This window comes from Panthera uncia, chromosome B1 (assembly GCF_023721935.1).
Source record: "Panthera uncia isolate 11264 chromosome B1, Puncia_PCG_1.0, whole genome shotgun sequence".
NCBI classification, from domain to species: domain Eukaryota; kingdom Metazoa; phylum Chordata; class Mammalia; order Carnivora; family Felidae; genus Panthera; species Panthera uncia.
The window spans coordinates 84,018,350-84,040,994 of record NC_064811.1 but is presented as its reverse complement, the minus strand read 5'-3'; the positions used below and the strand labels follow the sequence as shown (position 1 = coordinate 84,040,994).

At 35.1% G+C, this 22,645-nt stretch overlaps 1 protein-coding gene across 5 annotated transcripts in view; it reads left to right on the top strand.

Annotated features, from left to right (window-relative positions):
- The window catches only part of UBE2D3 (ubiquitin conjugating enzyme E2 D3), a 29,130-nt gene extending 7,575 nt beyond the window's left edge, over positions 1-21,555 (top strand). For 3 of the 5 annotated variants that reach the window (XM_049632155.1, XM_049632156.1, XM_049632154.1), the window contains exons 3-8: positions 8,163-8,226; positions 8,314-8,345; positions 14,767-14,844; positions 16,092-16,197; positions 17,981-18,074; positions 18,493-20,069. In XM_049632155.1, the coding sequence (XP_049488112.1) occupies positions 8,163-8,226; positions 8,314-8,345; positions 14,767-14,844; positions 16,092-16,197; positions 17,981-18,074; positions 18,493-18,541 (423 nt within the window). In that variant the 3' untranslated portion in view covers positions 18,542-20,069. The other 2 variants (XM_049632157.1, XM_049632158.1) reach the window with 2 other exon arrangements.
- Positions 21,556-22,645: the final 1,090 nt, after the last annotated feature.

Here is a 22,645-nt window from a genome sequence, read left to right as displayed (position 1 = left end):
CAAGACATTCTTTATATCTTGAGTAATGAGCAAGCACACTGTCTCACCTGTAATTACAGCTAAACAGGAAGTTACTATATTGTCAGTGATGTAATGAGACATGGTTTGTAGCACCTACCTCTTAATTCTTAAAGTAAAAGAAACTTTTAGGATTTCGCATAAATTGTAAATTCCAAACTAAAATGATTTTAAAGTGACTGTTTCTTTTCATTCTTTAAGTCTGCAATTCTATGAAAGTGCTCAGATCCTAAAATATTTTTGCCAGGTTTCCTTCTTTTGAAATAATTTCTGGTAAGCATACATTTCTGAAATGTTTGCTGTTTTCTTCCTTACCATTTGTGTCTACACACAGTATATAGAAATTTCGCGATGTTAAAGTTAGTAAGAAAATTTTTGTTTACTTCATAGTAAACCTGATCTTTATAAGAACAATTAGAGCAGTTCTCATCAGGCAATAATTACATAGCATTTTGTCCTATCACTCGTCTGAATATGTACCTTTATATTTTGTAAGGTTGTAAAGGCTTGGTGAGGGTGAGTCTTCTCTCAAAATTTCTTGTAAAGGCACTCTTCTTTCCACTTCATGGCCTCATCTCATCCAGACCCCAAAGTAGTATTTTATGTTGCTCCTCAGTGTAGGTTTTAAGAGGCAAGAGATGTCTTTATAGTGCTGATTCATGTAGTTCTACAAATCTGGTCTCTAAGTCAAAAGTTTTGAAAGAAGTGGACTCTTAAATTGCTTGTCAGTAATGGCATGAACCTTTTAAGTTTTCCCAAAAGTTATGATAGGAATTGTATCTATACTGCTATCGTTATGACCTTTGGGTGATAATGTGCATGATGGATAGTGGAGTATGGGATAACAAATGATTGTGAACATGGTGATGATAATTACTGTACTCAGGGATGGAACCCATGAACTTGGCATTACCACAGTAATTTCATAAATGCTGACTTTGGTTATGTTGATCTAATGTGTAAGTAGTGGTTGTCATTAGAAAGTTCAGCAGGATGCTTAAACGATTATTACTAGAGGCATTAAATCTTACTGGACACTCATTGATATGGCTGCTCTGTAGTTTCATTATTCATAAATAGTTCTTGTATTTCCAACTTATGAATTCTTTAATGGCAGAGACCATTTTTTGTACTTCCCATCATCTCTTTAGGCCTTTGCATTTAATGCCTTGGCTTCTTGTTCTTTATAGTCTGGTTAGTCATTTCACCTCTAAAATGAGTAAGATGTAGATACAGTAGAGAAGCAAAAAGCAAATATTTAGCAGTATGTTTAGACTTTTAGGTCTTTTCATGTTTTACTTCTAATAGTCAACTTTCAAAGAGATCCTGTGTGCTATAATGATCAAAGCAAAGATCTAAAGATAAGCTGGGCTTTCTTGTAGGAGCCCCACAAAAGGAATGGTCATACTTAATGTTTAATCATGTACCTACAGTTGAGAACTCACTGCCTTAAGCTGTACCTTTTGTCTGCCTTTTGGAGAGATTTGCTTGACTCCTTATCTTATGGGTCTGTTTAGGCTCTTTTTTGTTTTTTGTTTTTAACATTTATTTATTTATTTTTGAGAGAGTGTAAGTAAGGAAGGGATAGAGAGAGGGGGCCAGAGGATTCAAAGCGGGCTTTGTGCTGACAGCAGTGAGCCCAACGTGGGGCTCAAGCTCACAAACCGCGAGATCATGACCTGAGCCAAAGCAGACACTCAATCGACTGAGCTACCCAGGTGCCCTGTTTAGGCTTTTAAATGGAATAGAGAAGCATATTTCTAAGTGAGAAAAGGCCTGGATTTTCATACTAGCTAAGTATGCAGGAAGGTTTCAGGTGAAGCAGTTCAGAGGAAGATGATCAAAAAAAAAAATTTCCTCCAGAAGAACATACCATGACAAAAAAAATATTTAAATTTGGTGAGGAGGTTTGTTTGTTTGTTTTATGTCCTTGTATGCCCTTGATCCATTTTAGTGTCCCTTCAGTGTGAGTGGAGCCTTTAAGCAACTCCTAGTGTGTGCCAGTCTCCCCTGACAACTTCTTTTCTATTTTAATGGTCTTAATAGTTGGCTATGGGGCGCCTGGGTGGCTCACTCGGTTAAGCATCTAACTCTTGATTTGGGGTTAGGTCATGATCTCATGGTTCGTGAGTTTGAGCCCCATGTTGGGCTCTGTGCTGACAGTGCAGAGCCTGCTTGGAATTCTCTGTCTCCCTCCCTTTCTGCCCCGACCCCATTCACTCTTTCTCAAAACAAACAAACATTAAAAAAAAATTTAGTAAAAAATAGTTGGGCAAGAGCCCACCTTAGTAATGCTATTCTTGGGGAAAGGGATGGTCATCATATGAAGACTTCCCAGGTGCTATATGTGAGCTGTTCTCTGGTCCTTTCCACGTTCCTCTCTACTAGGGAGCAAAGAGCTAACAGTTTCAGTACTTAGTATGATTTTACCAAAGACAAAATTACTTTTGGAAATTCATTGAGTAAGTGCTTCATTGAAAATTGATCTCAGTCCAGTAAATAGAGTTTCCTCTTGCAGTGGAATGGATAATTGTTTTCTCAGTTGGCTTTAATTTAAAGGCCATGTAACTTAAAAAATAGGTAACACTAGATTCACACTGAGTGTAGTAATAAGATGCAAACTAACTGAATGATTATGGAGAAACTGATCCTATGAAAACCTCAGTTTTCCATATCCTGTTCAATCTAGGGCATTTATTCCTTAAGTACAGTGGAGAGTTGGTTTAGTGCAATTGAAATTTTTTTCTTCAGTATGCCAAATGCTGTATCAAATTTTTTAAAATGCATCTTTGATGTAAGGACATCCTTTTTAAAAAGGAGCCATTTTGAAATCTGTTTCTAGATCTCTAATTTTCAAGTGTCTAGTAGATACACAACTTTTGTTTTCCTACACATCCTAAAGCTTAGTATATCGTACACTTGCATGTAGTCTTTCCTCTGATGTAAAATAGAAATCAGGCCTATTTTCGTAAGATTTTTGTAAGGGTAAAATGGTTGGTATTTAAGTTTTTGTTTTTGTTTTTTTTTTTAATCCTCCATGACTTAGTTCATGTTCTACTCTCACCTGAATTACTGCTAATGCTTCCTAATGTAGTTACTGCTTCTCTGTCCTTGTATTAGGGATTCCTACAATACGGAGATGAGTCTGTGATACCCACAGATTAAATTTTTGTATGGGTATATGGGGGATAGAAACTCTAATAGTTAATTTTAGAAGTGCTTGTCACAAATAGTGTTAAAAGCCAGTGTTCTAGGGGTGCCTGGGTCTGGGTGGCCCAGTTGGTTGAGGGTCCCACTCCTGATTTTGGCTCAAGTCATGATCCCAGCCAGGGTCGTGGGATTGAGCCCCATGTTGGGCTACGCGCTGAGTGTAGTGCCTGCTTAAGATTTTCTCACTCACACTCTCCCTCCCTCCCTCTCTTTCTCTCTCTTTCTCTCTAAAAGAAAAAATTTTTTAAAAGCCAATGTTCTGAATGGTATCTATAGAAATACACGTGGATACAAATCTATATATATAGTTAAAATTTCAAGCCCTGCAAAACAATGCTATATATTCTTAAGAGATACATATCTAGTAGTGTATAAAAATGGGGAGAAGTAGTGGAAACCAAATTTCAAATAATCTGTTACCTTCTGAGGGGCAAGTAGAATTGGGGAGTACGTGAGGGAGCTTCAGGTATATCTGTAGCATTTTTTTAAAATTATTTTGAGAGAGAGAGAATCGAATCCCAAGCTCTCGCCATCAGCACAGAGTCCGATGTGGGGCTCAAACTCCTGAACCTTGAGATCATGACCTGAGCCAAGACCAAGAGTTGGGCATTTAATTGACTGAGCCACCCAGGTGCTCCTATAGCTTTTTGTGTGTGTGTGTGTGGGGGGGGGTCAGGGGAGAGACAATCCCAAGCAGGTTCCGTGATGTTCAGTGTGCAGCCCGGTGCGGAGCTCAGTCCCACAAACCATGAGAACCTGAGCCAGTTAAGAGTCAGATGCTTAACCAACTGATTCATACAGGCACCTCTCTGCAGCATTTTATTTTTAATAAGAAGGAAATATAGTAAAAATGTTCAGCTTTACTTGTCAGCCTGGGTACACAGATTCAGGGGTACTTCTAGGATATGACCTAGTAATTTTAAAGTAATTGAAAGTTTTTTCTAGTGTACTATTGTCTCTACATTTTTTTAAAAACACCCCAAATTTGATTTGCCTTATTCCTGCTTAAAAATTTCTGTGGTTCCCATTGCCTTTGGGATGGTCTTTGATATATTCAAAGCTATTGAAAGATCAAGCTATGGTTAACCTTTCTGGTCACATGTGCTACCTTCTTACCTTTACTCTTTTGTGTTTCTGGTTGGTATACCAGAATTACAAGCAAATTTTTGTAGACTGTTCTTTCATACCCTTGACTTTGAATAAGGTTCTCTGCTTGGAATGCTTATCCCTCCATCAGGACTCAGCTCAGTTGTCACTGTTTTTAAACCCAGGCAAGGTTAGTGGTTACCTTTTCAGGATTCACAAAGCATTTAAATGTCTGTATTTTAAGCACTTAAAGTTGTTGAAATGTAGTTTTTTGTTTCTGCATTGTGCCCACTTTATATTAACTCAGTCTATTAGGGAAGGGATTCGGGTTTTATCTCAGTATATTCAGACCTAACATGCTTGACACCAAATATGCACTTTTCCTATATGTGAATAAATGATGGTGAAACTTTAGCTAATAGCAAATACTACTTTTCATTTTAGAAATGGATTTAAATTAACTTCTAGTTTCTGTGATTAGATTAAAAGTTGCTAGACAGAATACATGATTTCTCCCTGCTCCCTCTAGCTTGATTTTGAGACTGTTTGATTTAGATTTCTTACATGTTTTTCAAAAAACAAGACTTGAGCATTACATTGTGCTTTAGTGGGATAAGCTCTGTATAAATGGCCGTGGTTCCCAGGAACTTTCTGCTTAGAATGGGTCTCTCCTCACTCTTGGGGTTTTTTCTCCCTTGGATTTGTTAGAAGGAAACTGGAGCAGTTAACAATCAAAGGAAATAACTATAGGAACCAGAGCAAGCCACAACCTCAGGGACTGAAATTGCATATCTTTATGCCAAGTCAGCTGTTATTATCTCCTTTGCCCAATGTGGTCTCTTTTTCTCTGGATTCACCATGTAATTTCAAGGCACATGCCTGCCAATAGCTCTAGGTCACATCCTTACAGTTAGAGAAGGAAGAAGTCTTCCCAGCTTCAATATGAAAAACCAGGCAGAGATGGATGGACCTGATTAGGTCAGGTCCTGGCTTGGCTTAGGTTACTTTCCAGCCCTTTGAGCTAATCACTGAGGCTAAAGAAACAAAATTCTATGATTAGCCCTGAGTAATGGGTGGTTATCAGCCACCATTAACCAAACACTACAATCACATGTTTTGGAGTAAGGGAAAAGCATTTCCATGAAAGCAGGGTAAGATGGATAGTTTATTGAGTAGATAAAAGGTCTTACACATTAAGAGCATCTGAGGTGACCTCTTACTGTGCTTTCTTATAATTTTTCTTGCTGAGATTTTCTTACGTATTCTCATTTGCTTATGCTATGGGCATAATAATGTCATGAGAATTACTTGTTATCTTAGAGATGAACGCTGGTACATGATTTGAAAGACCTGTTTTGATCCCTAAAATAACTCAGGTTGGTTTTTTTTTTCAATGTTGTAGTTAAAGTAGATTTTAGTATGTAAGATAATTGACCTAATTTTAGATCTTTGATTATTACTTCAGAGCCATCTTGGTCATGGAGAACTTAGAAAATAAGACACTCAGAAATTATCTGAGTAATAAGAGCCTGAAATTTTGGGAGGGAAGAGCTGAAATTAGACCTTCACTCTAAAGTTAGAATAATGCCAGTACTATAAAGGCTTAATTTATAAATATTATGCATAAAAACTTCTTTCCTCTGTAAGAAATATGTTCTTTAACAGTAAATAGGGTGTTGGTTTATTCTAGGTCAACTTTATAGATTCCTGAAATTTATAATGAAGTTGTTTCAAGGTCACTTAGAGCAGCCATCGTTTAGATTGGTTTTATTTAAAAATAACTGCTTTTTTTTCTGGCATATAAGCAAATCTGTATTCAAAACATGTTTATTAAGGACATAATTTGGGCTAGATCAATGTAAGAAACGAGTTAAATCTTTTATGGAAAAGAAGGGGGGATGGTTTAGAACAGATAAGTTTTTAACCTTAAAATAGACCCCCTTTTTTGAACCCTTGTGTTCCTTGAGGAAAGACAATTAAACTGTATAAATTAGCTTTTGGCTTTTTTTATTTTTTGGTGGGCCAGCTAAACAGTAGAAATTGTTACATAAGCTTTGGAACATGGGAGAATTCTCTGGTCATGTCAGTTTGACTAGACTACTTGATTTTTACCAACAATGAAGTTTTTAATGCTTTGAGATGGTGTTAAAGTAGATTCCCATCATAACAAAAGTGGCTGGTTATGGGATGTAAATAATTGCCATATGAAACCTAATCTGGCCTATGAAAAAGTCATTTGCTTAATAATGGGTAGTCAGTTAATTCAAGTACGTTTCTATTTTTACTCAAAAATTGGTAGTTTTGGGCACCAGGGTAGCTCAGTCGGTTAAGTGTCAGACTCTTGATCTCAGCTCAGGTCTTGATCTCAGGGTTGTGAGTTCAAGCCTGTGTTGGGCTCCCCCCTGGACATCAAGCCTGAAAAAACAAAACAAAAAATAACTTCAAATACTTGATTCAGAATCATTTGATAATTTGTAACAGTGTTTGTTTTTGTTTTTAAGTTAAAACCATACATAGTTTTGTTCTGTTTTCTTAAGTTACTTACTTAGAGTGGGGAATATCCCAAGCAGGCTCTGTGCTTACAGCGCAGAGCTGACATGGGCCTCAAACCCCCACAAGCCATGAGATCATGATCTGAGTTGAAATCAAGAATAGAAGGCTTAACCAAATGGGCCACCCAGGTGCCCCCATACATAGTTTCTTTTAACCAGTTGTTTAAATCTCTGTTCAGAGTTTCTGTAATTCCTACTGATCAGGATCCACGGTGGTTGGGATGAATTTTCTCCCATTCTTAAATATATTGAACATAAGAAGGTATATTTATTTAGGCAAGCATAAAGGTCTGATCTGATCTTCCGTTATCCTAAGTTGTGTATCCTGGGATTTCTGGCTGTTTTGATAACCTTAAAAACAGATGTGTGAGTTTGAGAAGCAAGTTGGCAGTGTATCAGAGCACTCCAACTCCCAGTTTTATTGAGGTATAATTGATTTGTAACATTTTTAGTTTTAGAGCTACAACGTCATGGTTTATGAATTTTGTGAAACAATTACAAGGACAATTCTTCTGCATTGTGGGGTTTTGTTTTGTTTTGTTTTTAAATGGAGTGAATCTAGATTGATCACTGTGCAACAGTTGGTTAGTTTCTGAAATGTATTTGGACCATGTGAGAGAGGCAGATATTTGCTCTGGATTGAGCCCCACACATACTCTCTTTCTCTAAAATAAAATTAAAAATTAAAAAAGAAACAACTTTATTTTCTGACTAAATTATCCATATTTGTTACATATAAGTCCTGGAAAGGCTAAGTACATATTTATAAATATAAGGTCTGATGGAATTTTGGAAACTGCATGTTTTACCTAGAGCAAATTTCAGTTTCTTCCAGGGTAATAAACATAGTTGAGTTGCAGCAATAAGACCAAATCAAAAAGGATACCTACCTACCTAGCCCCATTAGAGATTTTTGAAGTGGAAATGAGGTCTGTGGATAGTGTGGTTCCGATACAACAGAGGATTTAGGATAGTAGAAATAAGGGCTTCTGAGATATCCTGAAAGTTAAGCAAACAACATGAATGTTGAGAACTGTCTCAGTTCTTAAGCTGTGAAAGTATCTGATACAACTTTTCTGGTTTGGATGGCTTTTGTTGATGTAACAAGAATTTTTGTATCTGTGCCTATTATGTTCCACGATCTGGACTATGGTTAACTTAATGTTTTCTTTTACTAGAATGTATTAATGTGAACTATGATTGTGTGTCCCTTAAAGAATGGGGTGAAGATAAACTATTGACTCTGTTTGTTTGTTGTTATGGTTCTATGACCCATCATTTTCTGTTTTGGTGTAGGAACTTAGTGATTTGGCCCGTGACCCTCCAGCACAATGTTCTGCAGGTCCAGTTGGGGATGACAGTAAGTAACTCTGAAGTTGATTTGAATGGCTAATTTCAAAAAAGCTTGTACATTTTTAGATAACAGTTTTGTTTTGTTTTTCCCTAGTGTTTCATTGGCAAGCCACAATTATGGGACCTGTAAGTATTAAGAATTAAAAATTGTTGCTTTTAATTAAAAATTCAACATTGACCTAGTTATATTTAACTTAGTCTCATATTTATTTTATTAACCTTGTAATGCCGTTTTGGAACTGCCGTAGTTGTACAGCTTTTGAAAGCCCTAAAAATTTAATGAATTAGTCATTTGTTTACATATATTATATGTGTCTGTCCCTGTATTCGGGTTCTAGAGTCTAGCATCTCTATGACCTATCAAATATTTTTTCACTTTATCCTAGTTTTCTTTTGTAGTAATGTAAAGCATTGTTGCAGAGCTTCCTGTTATTTATAGACCATTTAATTTATTAGCTCTACCATGGATCTAATTCCTCTTGCTGCCAAAAATCTAAGTTTTTATTGTATTTGATGTTTGTATAGAACTTTAGATTTTTACAAAATTTGAATATTTTTAGGTAGAAAGTGATATTTTGAATACAGCAAAATTCCTTTCTATCCTGGGTAGATAAGAAACTGTATATGCTGGATAATTGAATATTCAGAATTATGGATACCATCTAAGAATTTCACAGAATTAGAGCGCAGTAAAACAACCTGGGGTAAGACTGTATCTTGCACAATACTTAATATTTTTTTTTACTTGGAAGGCACTTTAGGATTTCTATTCTATGTATGTCTTAATCTGCTTTCTTCCCCCCCTTTTTGGTGGTTTAATCTCAACATAAATGTCAATAATGTACTTGGTGAGATAATGGTCAATAAATAGGTATTATTCTAAAAGGAGAAATGCTCTTGGAAAAGTTAGCCAGTTGATGGGTTGGATCAATAAGTTTTTATTCCGTAGTTCTGATTTTGATAACTTTAATCTTTTTTTTTTTTTTTTTCCATCTCTGTGTGGTCCCCCACTGTATGCCAGCCATTAAGGATAGACATAATACTTCTCATTCTTTAGAGAACTTAAAATCTGGGAGAGACCGGCAATTAAAACAAGTGTATAAGATAGGAAATTTTATGGGAAATCATAGCAGGGATGATTGAGTTAGAGTAATTGTGAAATGTTATGACCTAAAGGTAGGGAGACTGTGAGTTAAGTTAAACTTGGTGGTGTTGGTAGAGGGGGGGATATTTATCTTAATAATCTGAAACATATCTGTATTATCCTAATAGGGAAAAAAAAATTAACAGTCAGAATTGTTCACTTCCAGTTATCTCAAGGACTATTCTTAACTACTGTAAATTTTATTTTGCTTTAAAAATACTTACTTTGTAACAAAATTGTGGTTTATTTATTTTAAGTGAACATAGTTAACTAGTCTGGCTTTTACCCAGTTTGGTCCACAAAACAGTTTAGAAGTTAACAGTCTTCATATTAAAACACTGACGAGGCCCTCATTCCATAGCAGTAGTGACTGGGGGTGGAGTTTAGCAGCTACCTCCCTTTTTTTATATGGGGTTTGTGTCTCACACTCCTGTCCACTTCATTTTGCCTCCCTAGATTCTGTAGGCACATGGATTTGCTGTTTCTAGAATTTTGTCATTGTAGATCACCAATTCTTAAAGGAGAGTGTTCAGTAAAATGCCTTACCATTTCTACCAAGTAAAAGCTCATCTTTGATCCAGAGGGTGCTTTAAGATGTCTCATTATAAAAATTAGTTGTCAGTATTAATAAAGCACTAAAAAGTTGGTAATCTCAAGACTTAATTGGATGGTGTGCATAATAGAAACCAGCTCTTTGACACCAGTGTGACATTTTTCTGCTGGACTCTGAGACTTCACTGTTTATTGAACTTTTGTTTCCAAAAGGTGAGGAATATACTTAAGAGTAAATCAGAGTGAAGCATAAGTGAGTAGTTTATGCCAGTAATTTTTTAGAGAATAAGAGAAGATTGCTTATCCTGACCTTTTTTTGTAGCTGCTTACTTATTTGCTTTTATTTTCAGAAAACTTTGTTAATTGTATCAATGACAGTTTTCTGCTTTTAAAAACAAATACTTGATTTTCAGAACTATTTAAATATTCCCTAATTAACAAAATTTGCAGAAACTGTATTTTAGTAAACACCGGTTTTGGATGTCAACTTGGAAATAGTTAGCAATTATCTTTACCATAGCGTCAACAATGAAACAACTCATGTTCTTATTTTGGCTTTTGATTGCATCCTTGTGATACAACATCACAGTTTGATTAGATAAATAATTGCTTTATTTTGTTACTATGCCTAGCTGTGTGACATGCAGGTAAATGAGCTAAAACATTGGGACATTGGTAGTATAGCAATCCATATATTTGCAGATTTGCTGAAAGAATAAATGGTAACAAAATTGCTATGGAGTACTTCTTAGGTCAGTAAAGTGATCGGCAGTGCCACATAACTAAAGGTTCCTGACTAAGGAATGGAGCATCTAATTTAAATTTTGATGCAGAGTAACTATTCAGTTTTAGTGTATTACAGTCTGGGAATGTTCTTGATCATTAAATTTATGAGGCAAAATGCTTTCTAATAACCATTTGAACTGGCTTATTCTTTCTTAAGGTAAGATACTTTGGAAGCACAAATACTAATAAAAATTAAACCTTTGAAAGAAATGACAGAGCATTGCTGGTTATGTGGTTCTTAAACTTTGGTGGTGGCTGGGTGTTTTGTACTATATTGAGGACAATTCCCATTAACAATTGGAAAAGTTAGGAGAAGTTAACCTCTTACTTATTTCTGATATTTATATACTTGATTACTAATTGGAAATGGAGCTGGGAGAAAGATAATTTTGAAATTATTTGGAGAACCACACTAACTTCCACCTAATCTATGATACAGCCAAGGAAGAAAGTACCAAATTTGAATAATATAACGTCATCTTTGGCAGCTTGAGCAGAATCAACTACAAAAACCATCTGAAGTCAAATAATTGGTTCATAGGTATTGTCTTATTGGTCCATAAAGGTTATTTTTCAACTTACTTTAAGTGTATTATGTCATTTTCTGCAAAGGTTAATGATACATGAAAACTCTTCCCTTCATGACCTTTTAAAAGGAGCTTTGTAGTCCAGAGGAAGAGTAGAGGAAGTGGGAAATATAAGTAAGTTATAAATGTGTTGGATAATAGTAAATGTACAGAAAGTACAGAAGAAAGGCAACAAGCGGATTGAACTAAAGGAAAGGCTGTATTATCTTTTTAAGGACATGTAAGCTTAAGATGGACTCTGTAGTGTAGGTAGGATCCTAGAGATAAAGACACAGATGCAGATAAGAATATTTCAAGTAGGAACGCCTGGGTGGTTCAGTCTGTTGAGTATCTGACTCTTGATTTTTGGCTTATGTCATGATCCCAGGGTCGTGGGATCAAGCTTTGTGTCAGGCTAACGCTGTGTGTAGAGCCTGCTTAACATTCTCTCTCCTGCCCCCCCCCCCCCCCCCCCGCTCGCACATGCTGTCTAATAAAAAAAAATTTTTTTTTTCAAAGAATATTTCAAGTAAGAGAAAGAAATAATGGAAAAAGGAGATGTGAAACATTTTATGTGCAGTAAAGAGCACATTTAGGAGAAGAGGTAGAAGATGAGACCAGCTATATTAGTGGGAATGGGTTCATAAAGCACTTTATGTGCTTAGGAGTTTGTACTTTATCTTGAAATCTGTGCTGGATTTCAAGCAGGGGTGCAACTTGTGTCTTAAGACAACTTCAGAATTAGGGTGAGGGATAAATTAGAAGAAAAAGCCAGAGTGAAGACAGGAATACCAGTAGTAAACCATTACCATAATGTAGAAAAAAGATGTGAGATCTGGAACGAAGGTAGTGGTGGCAATGGACCTAAAGGAGAAGCAGCTAGTTGAAGAGAATTTAAGGATCTTTAAGATTGATAACTGCTTTGATCACTGATGGTTTGTGGTTTGAGTTTTGGACACAAGACATCCAAGAATAAACATTCATGAGCATTTGAATATATATATATATAGAGAGAGAGAGAACTCCAGAGTTACCAGAATAAGTGTGGATCAGGAGATAGAAGCAGAAGATGGATCTTTGGGAATACCAACACTTTATGATTGCCCTAGGGGAGGAATACAGGCACTGAGAGGAGTCACTTGAACTAATTGGAGTAAATCCAAGGTGTAGAAGGTTTATAAAGAGATCAAGTATAAATTCTGGATTTGGGTCCGTTTATAATCAAAATATACCTGTTTTAATTTCTTTTCTGTTTGTTTTCTATTTATAGTAACTTTGGTATAGAGCCTCAATCTTTAGATAGCATAGTTTGGTTGGGTTACCCTTGGATCTTAAGATTTTACCAGTTTTTCCTTTTTGAGTTGATGGAGTTGTAGTGTTAAATTGTAACATTGAAATATTTTCATCCCATAAGTGTTTTTTGTTTTTTTTTGTTTTTTTGTTTTTTTGAACAAGTGAAGTGAAATTTGGTTTTGCTTAAATCTTATGATTAGGTTGCCTTTATTCAGAAGCAGTGAGATTACAGCACTTGTGATTGTATGAAAATCGGAATGAAAATTTAGAATTTCTTTTTTTTTTTTTTTTTTTTTTATTTATTTTGAGAGAGAGTGAGAACATGAACAGGGGAGGGGCAGAGAAAGAAGGAAAGAATCCCAAGCAGGTTCCACACTTTCAGCCCAGTGCAGGGCTCAATTCACAAACTGAGATCATGACCTGAGCCAAGATCAAGAGTCAGATGCTTAACCGACTGAGCCACTCAGGTGCCCCTAGAATTCTACTGTTTAGGATTACCATAATTTGTTAACTGCACACTGTACAAACATTTTCAGTATTAGTCTTATAAAAGTGTATGCCATTTGAAGCATCTACTCCCAGTTGACGTAGCTGTTAAAGATCCATTAATCTGTTAAATTCAGATCGTATTCTGGTACCTTGCTTTGATTTTTGTCTATACTTCACAATGCTGCTTTGCAGTTGTTTTTCGAAATAAAATTTTGTAAACAATTTGAAAAGAAAGGACTTGGGCATTACGAAAGGATTCAAACTGTAGTTTTTTAAATTTTACTAGTTGTATGTTTCTTTGAACTTCATTTATCATCAGTAAGTTGACATTTTTCCTTCAACTCGCAGATATATCCCATTCATTTTTCATAATACCTGCAACATTTCATTATATGTCTCTTTACCATACTGTTAGCCCATCAAGATAAGAAATTGTTCTCAATGTCCCTTCTACATACCTGATCTATAGAAGGGAGTTAAATTAATTCAGCTATTGGTTATTTTACAGTGGGCTGGGGATTAAATGAACACTATAAAAGTGACAGATCTGGAAAAGTTTTTATTTGCCTGATATCCAGAATGAGCATAGTAAAAGGCTTATATTAGCACTATGTACATACTCTTCTAATGGAGAGAAATAGATGTTGGTAATAACTCACTATAAACTTTGAACTACATCTTCAGGTCGGCTCTTAGCATATCTAGAAGCAGTTTTATATTTTTCTTAACTTTTACCTTAAAGTTTTTTACTAATTCACTGTCTTTTGTCCTCACTTTCTGATCCATTGTTGGTGGTCTTCATAAGACCTGGGGTTTCAATCTTGGTTCTATCCTATACCATTCACCTAAGTTATTTCTTCAAGTCCCTTTATATTTGTCCATAAAATGGGAACAGTGATATCTTTTTCCTGATATTGGTTAAATTAAATGTAAAATTCTAGCAAATAGTGTTTCCCAAAAATTACTTGATACTAACATTGTCTAATAGGTATTTACTAAGAGTCCTTCGTACTCAAATTATAATCAAAATGAGGGAGGAAGAGTGATGCGATAGCTTGAAATTTTGTTTTCTTTTGAAGTGGAAGAACAAATATTCTACATTGTTTTCCAAATATTGTAATGCTGTGTGTTGGTTTGCTGTGGGGTTTTTAGTATGCTTTTGAAGAAAAACTTCCTTGGTTTTAAATGAGGATTTTTGAGGGGTTACTGGCTGGCTCAGTCAGAAGAGCACGTGACTCTTAATCTCAGGGTTGTGAGTTCAGCATTTTGGTTTGCCAGTAGCCAGAGTGGTGTGTTGAAGTACAAAGCCTTCTGTGTTGTATATATGGTTTTCATTAGAAGAAATAAATATAAGACCTTATTTTCAAATTCATGTTTGATGTATAATACTTTTATAGACCTTATTGCTAAGTATACTTTTCCTTTGTGAAAGTTGGGATCTAGAACACCTATGTTTCTGGGTAATTTTTCGGTTCTTTGGTGACCTACGTAAAATGGGATCTAAGTAAATAAGGGTTCATTGTTCTATAGTAAATTTTGATTGTGTATTTTCTAGTAATATGAACTAAATTGTGGAATAGTTTAGATTCTATTGCAGTGTAAACAGTGGGTAATTTGGGTCCATATCAAATGCTTATTTAGAAAATAGAAATGTTACCTGGATTATTTAGCAGTAATATTTTAAATATCAGAGTTAAGCAAATTTTTCTTTTCACAGAATGACAGCCCATATCAAGGTGGTGTATTCTTTTTGACAATTCATTTTCCTACAGACTACCCCTTCAAACCACCTAAGGCAAGTATTTATCCCCAAAATCCATTAGTATACATCAGTGTTTTATTTCAAAGGAATAGAGTATTCTTAGAAATTACGATTCAATGTAATTCAAGGTAATTGGCATGTATATGTAGGGAGTAAGAATAATTTAGGTTAAATACATATTGAGGCTAATACATAAGCTAAATATATAATACAGAATGCTCTTAATCTTTAGTTAGAAGAGCAGCTAGACCTGGATTTGAACTTCTGTAAATGGAGATAAGGATTTATCCAACGTTGCAAAGCTCTGATACATCATGTGGAAGTTTTTTTTCCCCCTTTATTGTGCTCATACAGGTTTGGATTATTAACCTCTGTAAAATAGTAGACTTCAGGTATTCAGCTTTGTATTCATTTGCATATGTTGTTGCAGCCTAGGCTATGTTTGTTAGGGCTTAGGCTATATCTTTTAGGGGTTTGGGTTTGCATATATAACAATAAATCTATCAAAGCTTATAGTTGCTTAATGCACAAAGGTGACTGGTTTACAGTTATTAAAAGCATTTGATCCTTGTCTTTTCAGAGCAATTAACATAAATCCAATCTATATGAATACCTGTAGAAAATAGCAGAACGTTGGCACTTCAGCCATCTTTGCAGTCATGTTATAGGTGTAGTATGACAGTTACTTCAGATGAAACACTTTTGTGATATTTAAAATTATTTTATGTACTATGGAAATGCACACTAAAACACATACTTTTTGTAACTTGATACCTTAAATGAGTTGGTCTACAAATTTGGTTTACATTCTGAAGTTCCTTTATTTATTAATGAATGTTAATTAGCCTTCACAATGTTCTTTTTGATACTCATGACATGGTAGAGTGAAAGTTAACCTTCAGAATATCCCATCATATCATTGATAGTAAAATTTTTGCCCCAAAGTTACATTTTTTATTTTAATGAAAGAGAAGGATCCCCTGAAAGATCTTGATCAGAATATCAGACGAGTTTCTGTAATTTTTAGTCTACTGTGTATGTAAAGTAGCTTTTAGCCATTTGATTGTGTGTATGTGTGTGTGTGTGAGAGAGAGAGAGAGAGAGAGAAAGTGTGTGTGTGTGTGTGTGTGAGAGAGAGAGAGAGAGAGAGAGAGCGAGCGAGAGAGAGAGCAGGACCGTATTTTAAGCCTTGCTAACAATGAAAGTCTTTTATTTCAGATTAGGATGCTTATTTTTACTTGGGGAAAAGATACCTAAAAAATTTTTTTAATTTATTTTAGGTTGCATTTACAACAAGAATTTATCATCCAAATATTAACAGTAATGGCAGCATTTGTCTCGATATTCTAAGATCACAGTGGTCTCCTGCTTTAACTATTTCTAAAGGTAAAATACTTTTAGAGAAAGTCTTGAGCTGCTCAGATTCATAGTCTTGGAAAGGTCTCTAGATCAATTCTGGTCTTCTACTTTCAATTGGGATCTATTATATGACATCTCTAATAGGTTGTCCAGTCTCCACAAGAATATCCCAGATGGAGATGGGAGTTCCTCCATCTTTCTCCATTTTGAATGACTGTGGTGGTTTTTATGTCACTTCTCCCCCACAAATGAAATCACCTACCGCAGAGTGACTACTCAATGGGAAGGAAGTGTACCCTGTAGTAACCTTTGGGTATTGGTGTTGGCTTAGCATACCTTAAGGTATAAAAAATGAGGTTTTTAATGTTGCTAATTAAGACAGTGTTTCAGATAGGATTGTGCAGTGAATTTGTATCTACTAAAAAGGTAGTGTAGCATCTCCCAGACTTTTATTTGACTAAAATCACTGTTTTGGAGAAGAAAGAAAATCCCTTATAACACTTTGCAGTGTCTGCCACATAATAGGCATACAAAATGAATTAGGTACATGCTCTGTAATGCTTGGTATCATCCAAGTTCATGAACTGAACAGGTCAGAGTAAGAACTAAAGTTGTGAAGGCTCGTTTAGTAATAGAGATAGAGAGGTGCCTGCGTGGCTGGCTTAGTCTGTGGAGCATGACTCTTGATCTTGGAGTTGTGAGTTCAAGCCCCATGTTGAGTGTAGGAATTGCTTAAAAATAAAATCTTCAGGGGCTCCTGGATGGCTCAGTCGGTTAAGTGTCCACAACTCTTGATCTCAGCTCAGTTCTCAATCTCAGGGTTGTAATTTCAAGCCCCACGTTGGGCTCTCCGCTGGACGTGAAGCCTACTTAAAAATATATGTGTATGTACATATATGTATATAATAAAATCTTTTATTAAAAAAGTAATGGAGATCAGCATTTATTTAATCACTACTCTTAGTTTATAAATTCAAGGAGACAAAACACAATGGAGCAGTTGGGAGTTTATGTGAAACTCCCCCAAGGGCAGGGAAGAGCATGGATTTCTTTTTTTTTTTATTTTTTTTTTATTTTCTTTAATGTTTGTTTATTTTTGAGAGACAGAGAGGGAGGGGGAGATACAGAATCTGAAGCAGGCTCCAAGCTCTGAGCACTCAGCATAGAGCCCAATGTGGGTCTCGAACTCAACAAACCATGAGATCATGACCTGAACCGAAGTTGGAGGCTAAATCAACTGAGCCACCCAGGTGCCCCCTTTCTTTTAATATATATATATTTATTTAATAAGTAAACTCTACCTCCAACATGGGGCTTGAACTCCACAAACCCAAGATCATGGGTCTCATGCTCCTCTGACTGATCTAGCTAGACACCCTGAGAATGGATTTTTTTGTTATGCCCAACCGCTGAGAATAATACTGCACGAATGTTCCCCACATTATTCTTTATAGATTTCCCCCCTCAAAGTACGAAGAACTCCACAGTTTATTAACTTCTAATGCCACTTAACTTTATGAAAAGGATAATAAACTACTACCGCATTGTTTGAGTATCTCGGAACTCCTGAGTTTGGCACTATTTTCATAGCTAGTCAGTACTAAACTTGATGCCAACAAAGTTCTATTTTTGACATTCCTTATTGTCTCCTGTGAAGCAAAATGTCTGTAAAGCTGTGTCTCATTGACCTTAAGATACAAACTAATAAAAAATCTTTTGAGGATTGGGTTTTTTTTTTTTTTTAATACATGTTTCTAAATACATTTTTATCTAAATTTCCAATGCTAGGTAACACTTTTTTTTCTTGCAGTTCTTTTATCCATTTGTTCACTGCTATGTGATCCAAACCCAGATGACCCCCTAGTGCCAGAGATTGCACGGATCTATAAAACAGACAGAGATAAGTAAGTATATAGTAGAAAAGTGATTTTATTTTTTTAATGAGTTAGGCTTACACTCTGCTGTAAGTTGTGGCAATGCCAAGAAGACTTGATGATTATTGCTGGTAAGATAATAATTAAAATGTGCAGAAAGCTAGTTTTTGAAATGTGAGTTTTTCTTAATAGGTTTTAGTTTATGTGACAATGAATAGCCCCTCTAAAACGTTTTAATTTCCCAACATGTTGAGTGCTTTGTCACTTACTAAGTTTTTGGAAAGAAAGATTTTTCTTTGTCCCAATTACATTTTTGAAACAAATAACTGGTACTATTATAAAAATGTGGTCTAAATTCCTCAGATATTTGAATTACCTTTATGTACTACTTCACCATTATAACTTTGTTGTATGTTATGATTAATGCTAAGTATACTTGTTCAATTAGGTACAATAGGTTAGCAAGAGAGTGGACAGAGAAATACGCTATGTTGTAGGGTAAGAGGATCTGCACTCTATGGTGCGCTTATTCATGGTACTGCCAGCACTTGAGTGCTGCATGCTTAAAGGCACTGTCTTAACTAACCAAAGGTAACAGATGTGACAGTTTTCTGAAAACTGTACATTTAACTGCTTGATCTCTGTTTAGCGTGAAAGTATACCCAATAGTCATTATTGCTTGAGAGTATTTGCATGGCAAAGCAGTTATATATAGCACTAGTAAGAAATGAAAGTTTAAATAGTATCTTTTTCAAACTACCATGGTATTTAAATTTTAAAGTTGGTATATTTTAACCGTTATTACCAGTACTTTATGGAATGTGGTGATTTAATTAAAATTTGGTCAAGAGATCATAATATAAGGGGAAAACACTTTTAGTAAAGCCTCCAAGCATCTAAACTAAATGTTCATTACTGACAAGCATGCATTAATATCAGCTATACTTTGTGGCTCCCTGTATGCTAAATGAAACCTTTGTTTTAAAGTGCTGGCTTTTTGAGAGGGTGTCCTTAAATGAGGTAACCATGAATGGTAGAAAGAACTTCTATATGCTAAAGTTTAGAAAAGTGGTTGAACCATGTTTAGTTCTTGTTTTGAAATGAAGCTAGTTAATATTTCATAAAGTTCAAACTGGAAATAGAAATCTAAAAGTTCTCCTATACCCTTTGATGTATATTCATTTCTTAAGGCTATCACTGTATTTTTTGTTGGTAAGTAATTTATGGCATGGATGTAATACAGGAAGAAATTGATAGCATTTATCAATATGAATGATAATCCTCAGTAATAAATAACCTTGCTCGTGTGTGAGTTATCTGTTGATCTTTTTAAACAAAGATGCCCCCGAGTTGTACTACTAGAGATTCTCATTAAGTCTCAAGTGGGACTTGTTAGCTCCAGTCACACTTTCTAAAAGTAACACATACATGTTCCAATTAACACATACACGCCACTCACACCCACCTCCTCTTGAAAAGTCCTTTCTTCAAAACCTCCTTCCCCAATGTCTAATCTTCTCCCTGTGCTTTAAATCTCAAATGTAATTTCTGGTATTACCAATTTCTCAAAGTCTAGGATTCAGATAAAATTGTTTGGTTCCAACTTTGATGGAAATTTCTGTAGACTGTGCCGTTCTGACATAAGTCCGTGATGAACTGTAAAATAATTTTTTTAATGTTACAGTTAGTTGAAGTGAATACTAATTATAGGATTTTCTAATAGAACATTTAACTCAGTGGTAGGGAAGAGAAAAGGTCTTTGATTATTTTTTTCTTAGCCTCCCCAATCTCAATGCCACCTTATTGTGTTTATGAAAATATTTTCAGTCTATTGGAACATTCTATTGGAAGTATAAGATTTCCATTTCCCACATTGCTTTGAGTACCAATGCTATTTCTCCCTTGTTGGCTTAATTCTAATCATAGCCATAAGAGATAACTCCATGATGAGTTTGGAGGTAAAATAGAAATCTTTACTTTCAAATATTAAGAATTCTTTAACTTTTTAAGTAACATCTTCTTTATTTGCAGGTACAACAGAATATCTCGGGAATGGACTCAGAAGTATGCCATGTGATGCTACCTTAAAGTCAGAATAACCTGCATTATAGCTGGAATAAACTTTAAATTACTGTTCCTTTTTTGATTTTCTTATCCGGCTGCTCCCCTTTCAGACCTCATCTTTTTTAATTTTATTTTTTGTTTACCTCCCTCCATTCATTCACATGCTCATCTGAGAAGACTTAAGTTCTTCCAGCTTTGGACAATAACTGCTTTTAGAAACTGTAAAGTAGTTACAAGAGAACAGTTGCCCAAGATTCTGAATTTTTTTAAAAATGGAGCATGTGTATTATGTGGCCAATGTCTTCACTCTAACTTGGTTATGAGACTAAAACCATTCCTCACTGCTCTAACATGCTGAAGAAATCATCTGAGGGGGAGGGAGATGGATGCTCAGTTGTCACATCAAAGGAAGCAGCATTATTCTAGCATCCAGTCTTTTTTAAGCCTTCCACTGTTAGAGATTTGAGGTTACATGATATACTTTATGCTCATAACTGATGTGGCTGGAGAATTGGTATTGAATTTATAGCATCAGCAGAACAGAAAATGTGATGTATTTTATGCATGTCAATAAAGGAATGACCTGTTCTTGTTCTACAGAGAATGGAAATTGGAAGTCAAACACCCTTTGTATTCCAAAATAGGGTCTCAAACATTTTGTAATTCTCATTTAAATTGTTAGGAGGCTTGGAGCTATTAGTTAATCTATCTTCCAATACACTGTTTAATATAGCACTGAATAAATGATGCAAGTTGTCAATGGATGAGTGATCAACTAATAGCTCTGCTAGTAATTGATTTATTTTTCTTCAATAAAGTTGCATAAACCAATGAGTTAGCTGCCTGAATTAATCAGTATGGGAAACAATCTTTTGTAAATGCAAAGCTGTTTTTGTATATACTGTTGGGATTTGCTTCATTGTTTGACATCAAATAATGATGTAAAGTTCAAAAGAGTGAATATTTTGCCATGTTCAGTTAAAAGTGCACAGTCTGTTACAGGTTGACACATTGATTGACCTGATTTATGCAGAATTAATAAGCTATTCGGATAGTGTAGCTTTAGTATGCTGCACATGATACTGGCAGCCCTGGAGTTCATAGATGGACTTGGGACCCAGCAGTTTTGAAACGTGTATATGGAGTTTAAGAAATTTATTTTCCAGGTGCAACCCCCATCTAACTAAATTTTTTCTTCACCTTGTACACTTGACAGCTGAAAAAACCATAACATGGGAGTAATAATGGGTCAAAATTTACAAAATAAAGTACTGTTCTGGTGTGGGAGTTGTCATGAGGCTGTGTTGAAGTGACTTAACTATGTGGGATATTGACTATCCATTGAAATGGATTTGTTCAGCCATTTACATTAATGAGCATTTAAATGCAACAGATATCATTTCAGGTGACTTAACATGAATGAATAAAAGTCAATGCTATTGGATTATTTTTTGTTTGACAAGTGCTATCTGTGCCACTAACTTAACTTCTGTAGTAACAAGGGCATTATCATTCTTCACCCTTCCTAATCCTGACGCTATAGTTTCACTTTTTTCCTAGTTTTGATTTGTCCATTGCTTTCTTAAAATCTTGTGTTTGATTTTTAGCACATCTGTGACTTTTCTCCACTTCCACATTTTTGCACTGCTTACACTTATGTGCAATCTTATTCCTTGTCTGCACACATGTGGAAAGCTAGATATAAAATAAATGTTAAAGCTTGATTTTTATAAACATTTTAATATGTAGTTTGGACATGGTTTATTGACTTAAGATTTTTCTCTAAACTGCAAGTGAAATGCATGCCTTCCGAAGATGTTCTGGCTTTGTTAATTCTGTAATTTAAAACATTTCATTGAGAAATATCAACCCAGCTATACAATTTTCCAACGAGTGAATTTTTTTCATTTCATCTTTTACTTAAAAAAAATTACTCCTTAAAGGTAGATGTCATACTGTTAATGCTATTTTGGATTCAAATTACAAATCAAAAATTAGTAACCTACCTGCTCCGTAAGGTAAGAGATCCTGTTCTTTTGCTCTTTTTTCAAAATAATTACTTCTGATTCTCCGATAAAATAGCTTTAGTAGGCATATTATTTCTTGAAAGCCCGTCGTAAATAAGCACTTTGTCAGAGCTTCTGAATTGCTAATTGACTTTCAAGTTGACCTTTTTTAGCCATAGACAACCTTGAAGTATTTATAGAGAATGACTGAAATTGTTGTCATAATTATTAGATGTGTCCAGTTCTCTGTATCTTTGATTTGATGCTTTCTACAACATTTCTAATGTCACTCAAAGGGAATAAGCCATAAAGGCTTCTCCAGGTTTAAGAGAACAGTAAAGTACCTGGAAAACCAACATTTTTGAATGTATGGACACTGGACTTGAGATCATCTCTAATGAAACCTTCAAAAGAATCCCAAGAATTTGCCCTTTTTCCCTATATACATTACCAGTGCCATGTGTAGGACTGGATGCATATTAGAAGATTAAAAATTGATTTTGGTTCTTTATATTTCCTATATCTTTTAAT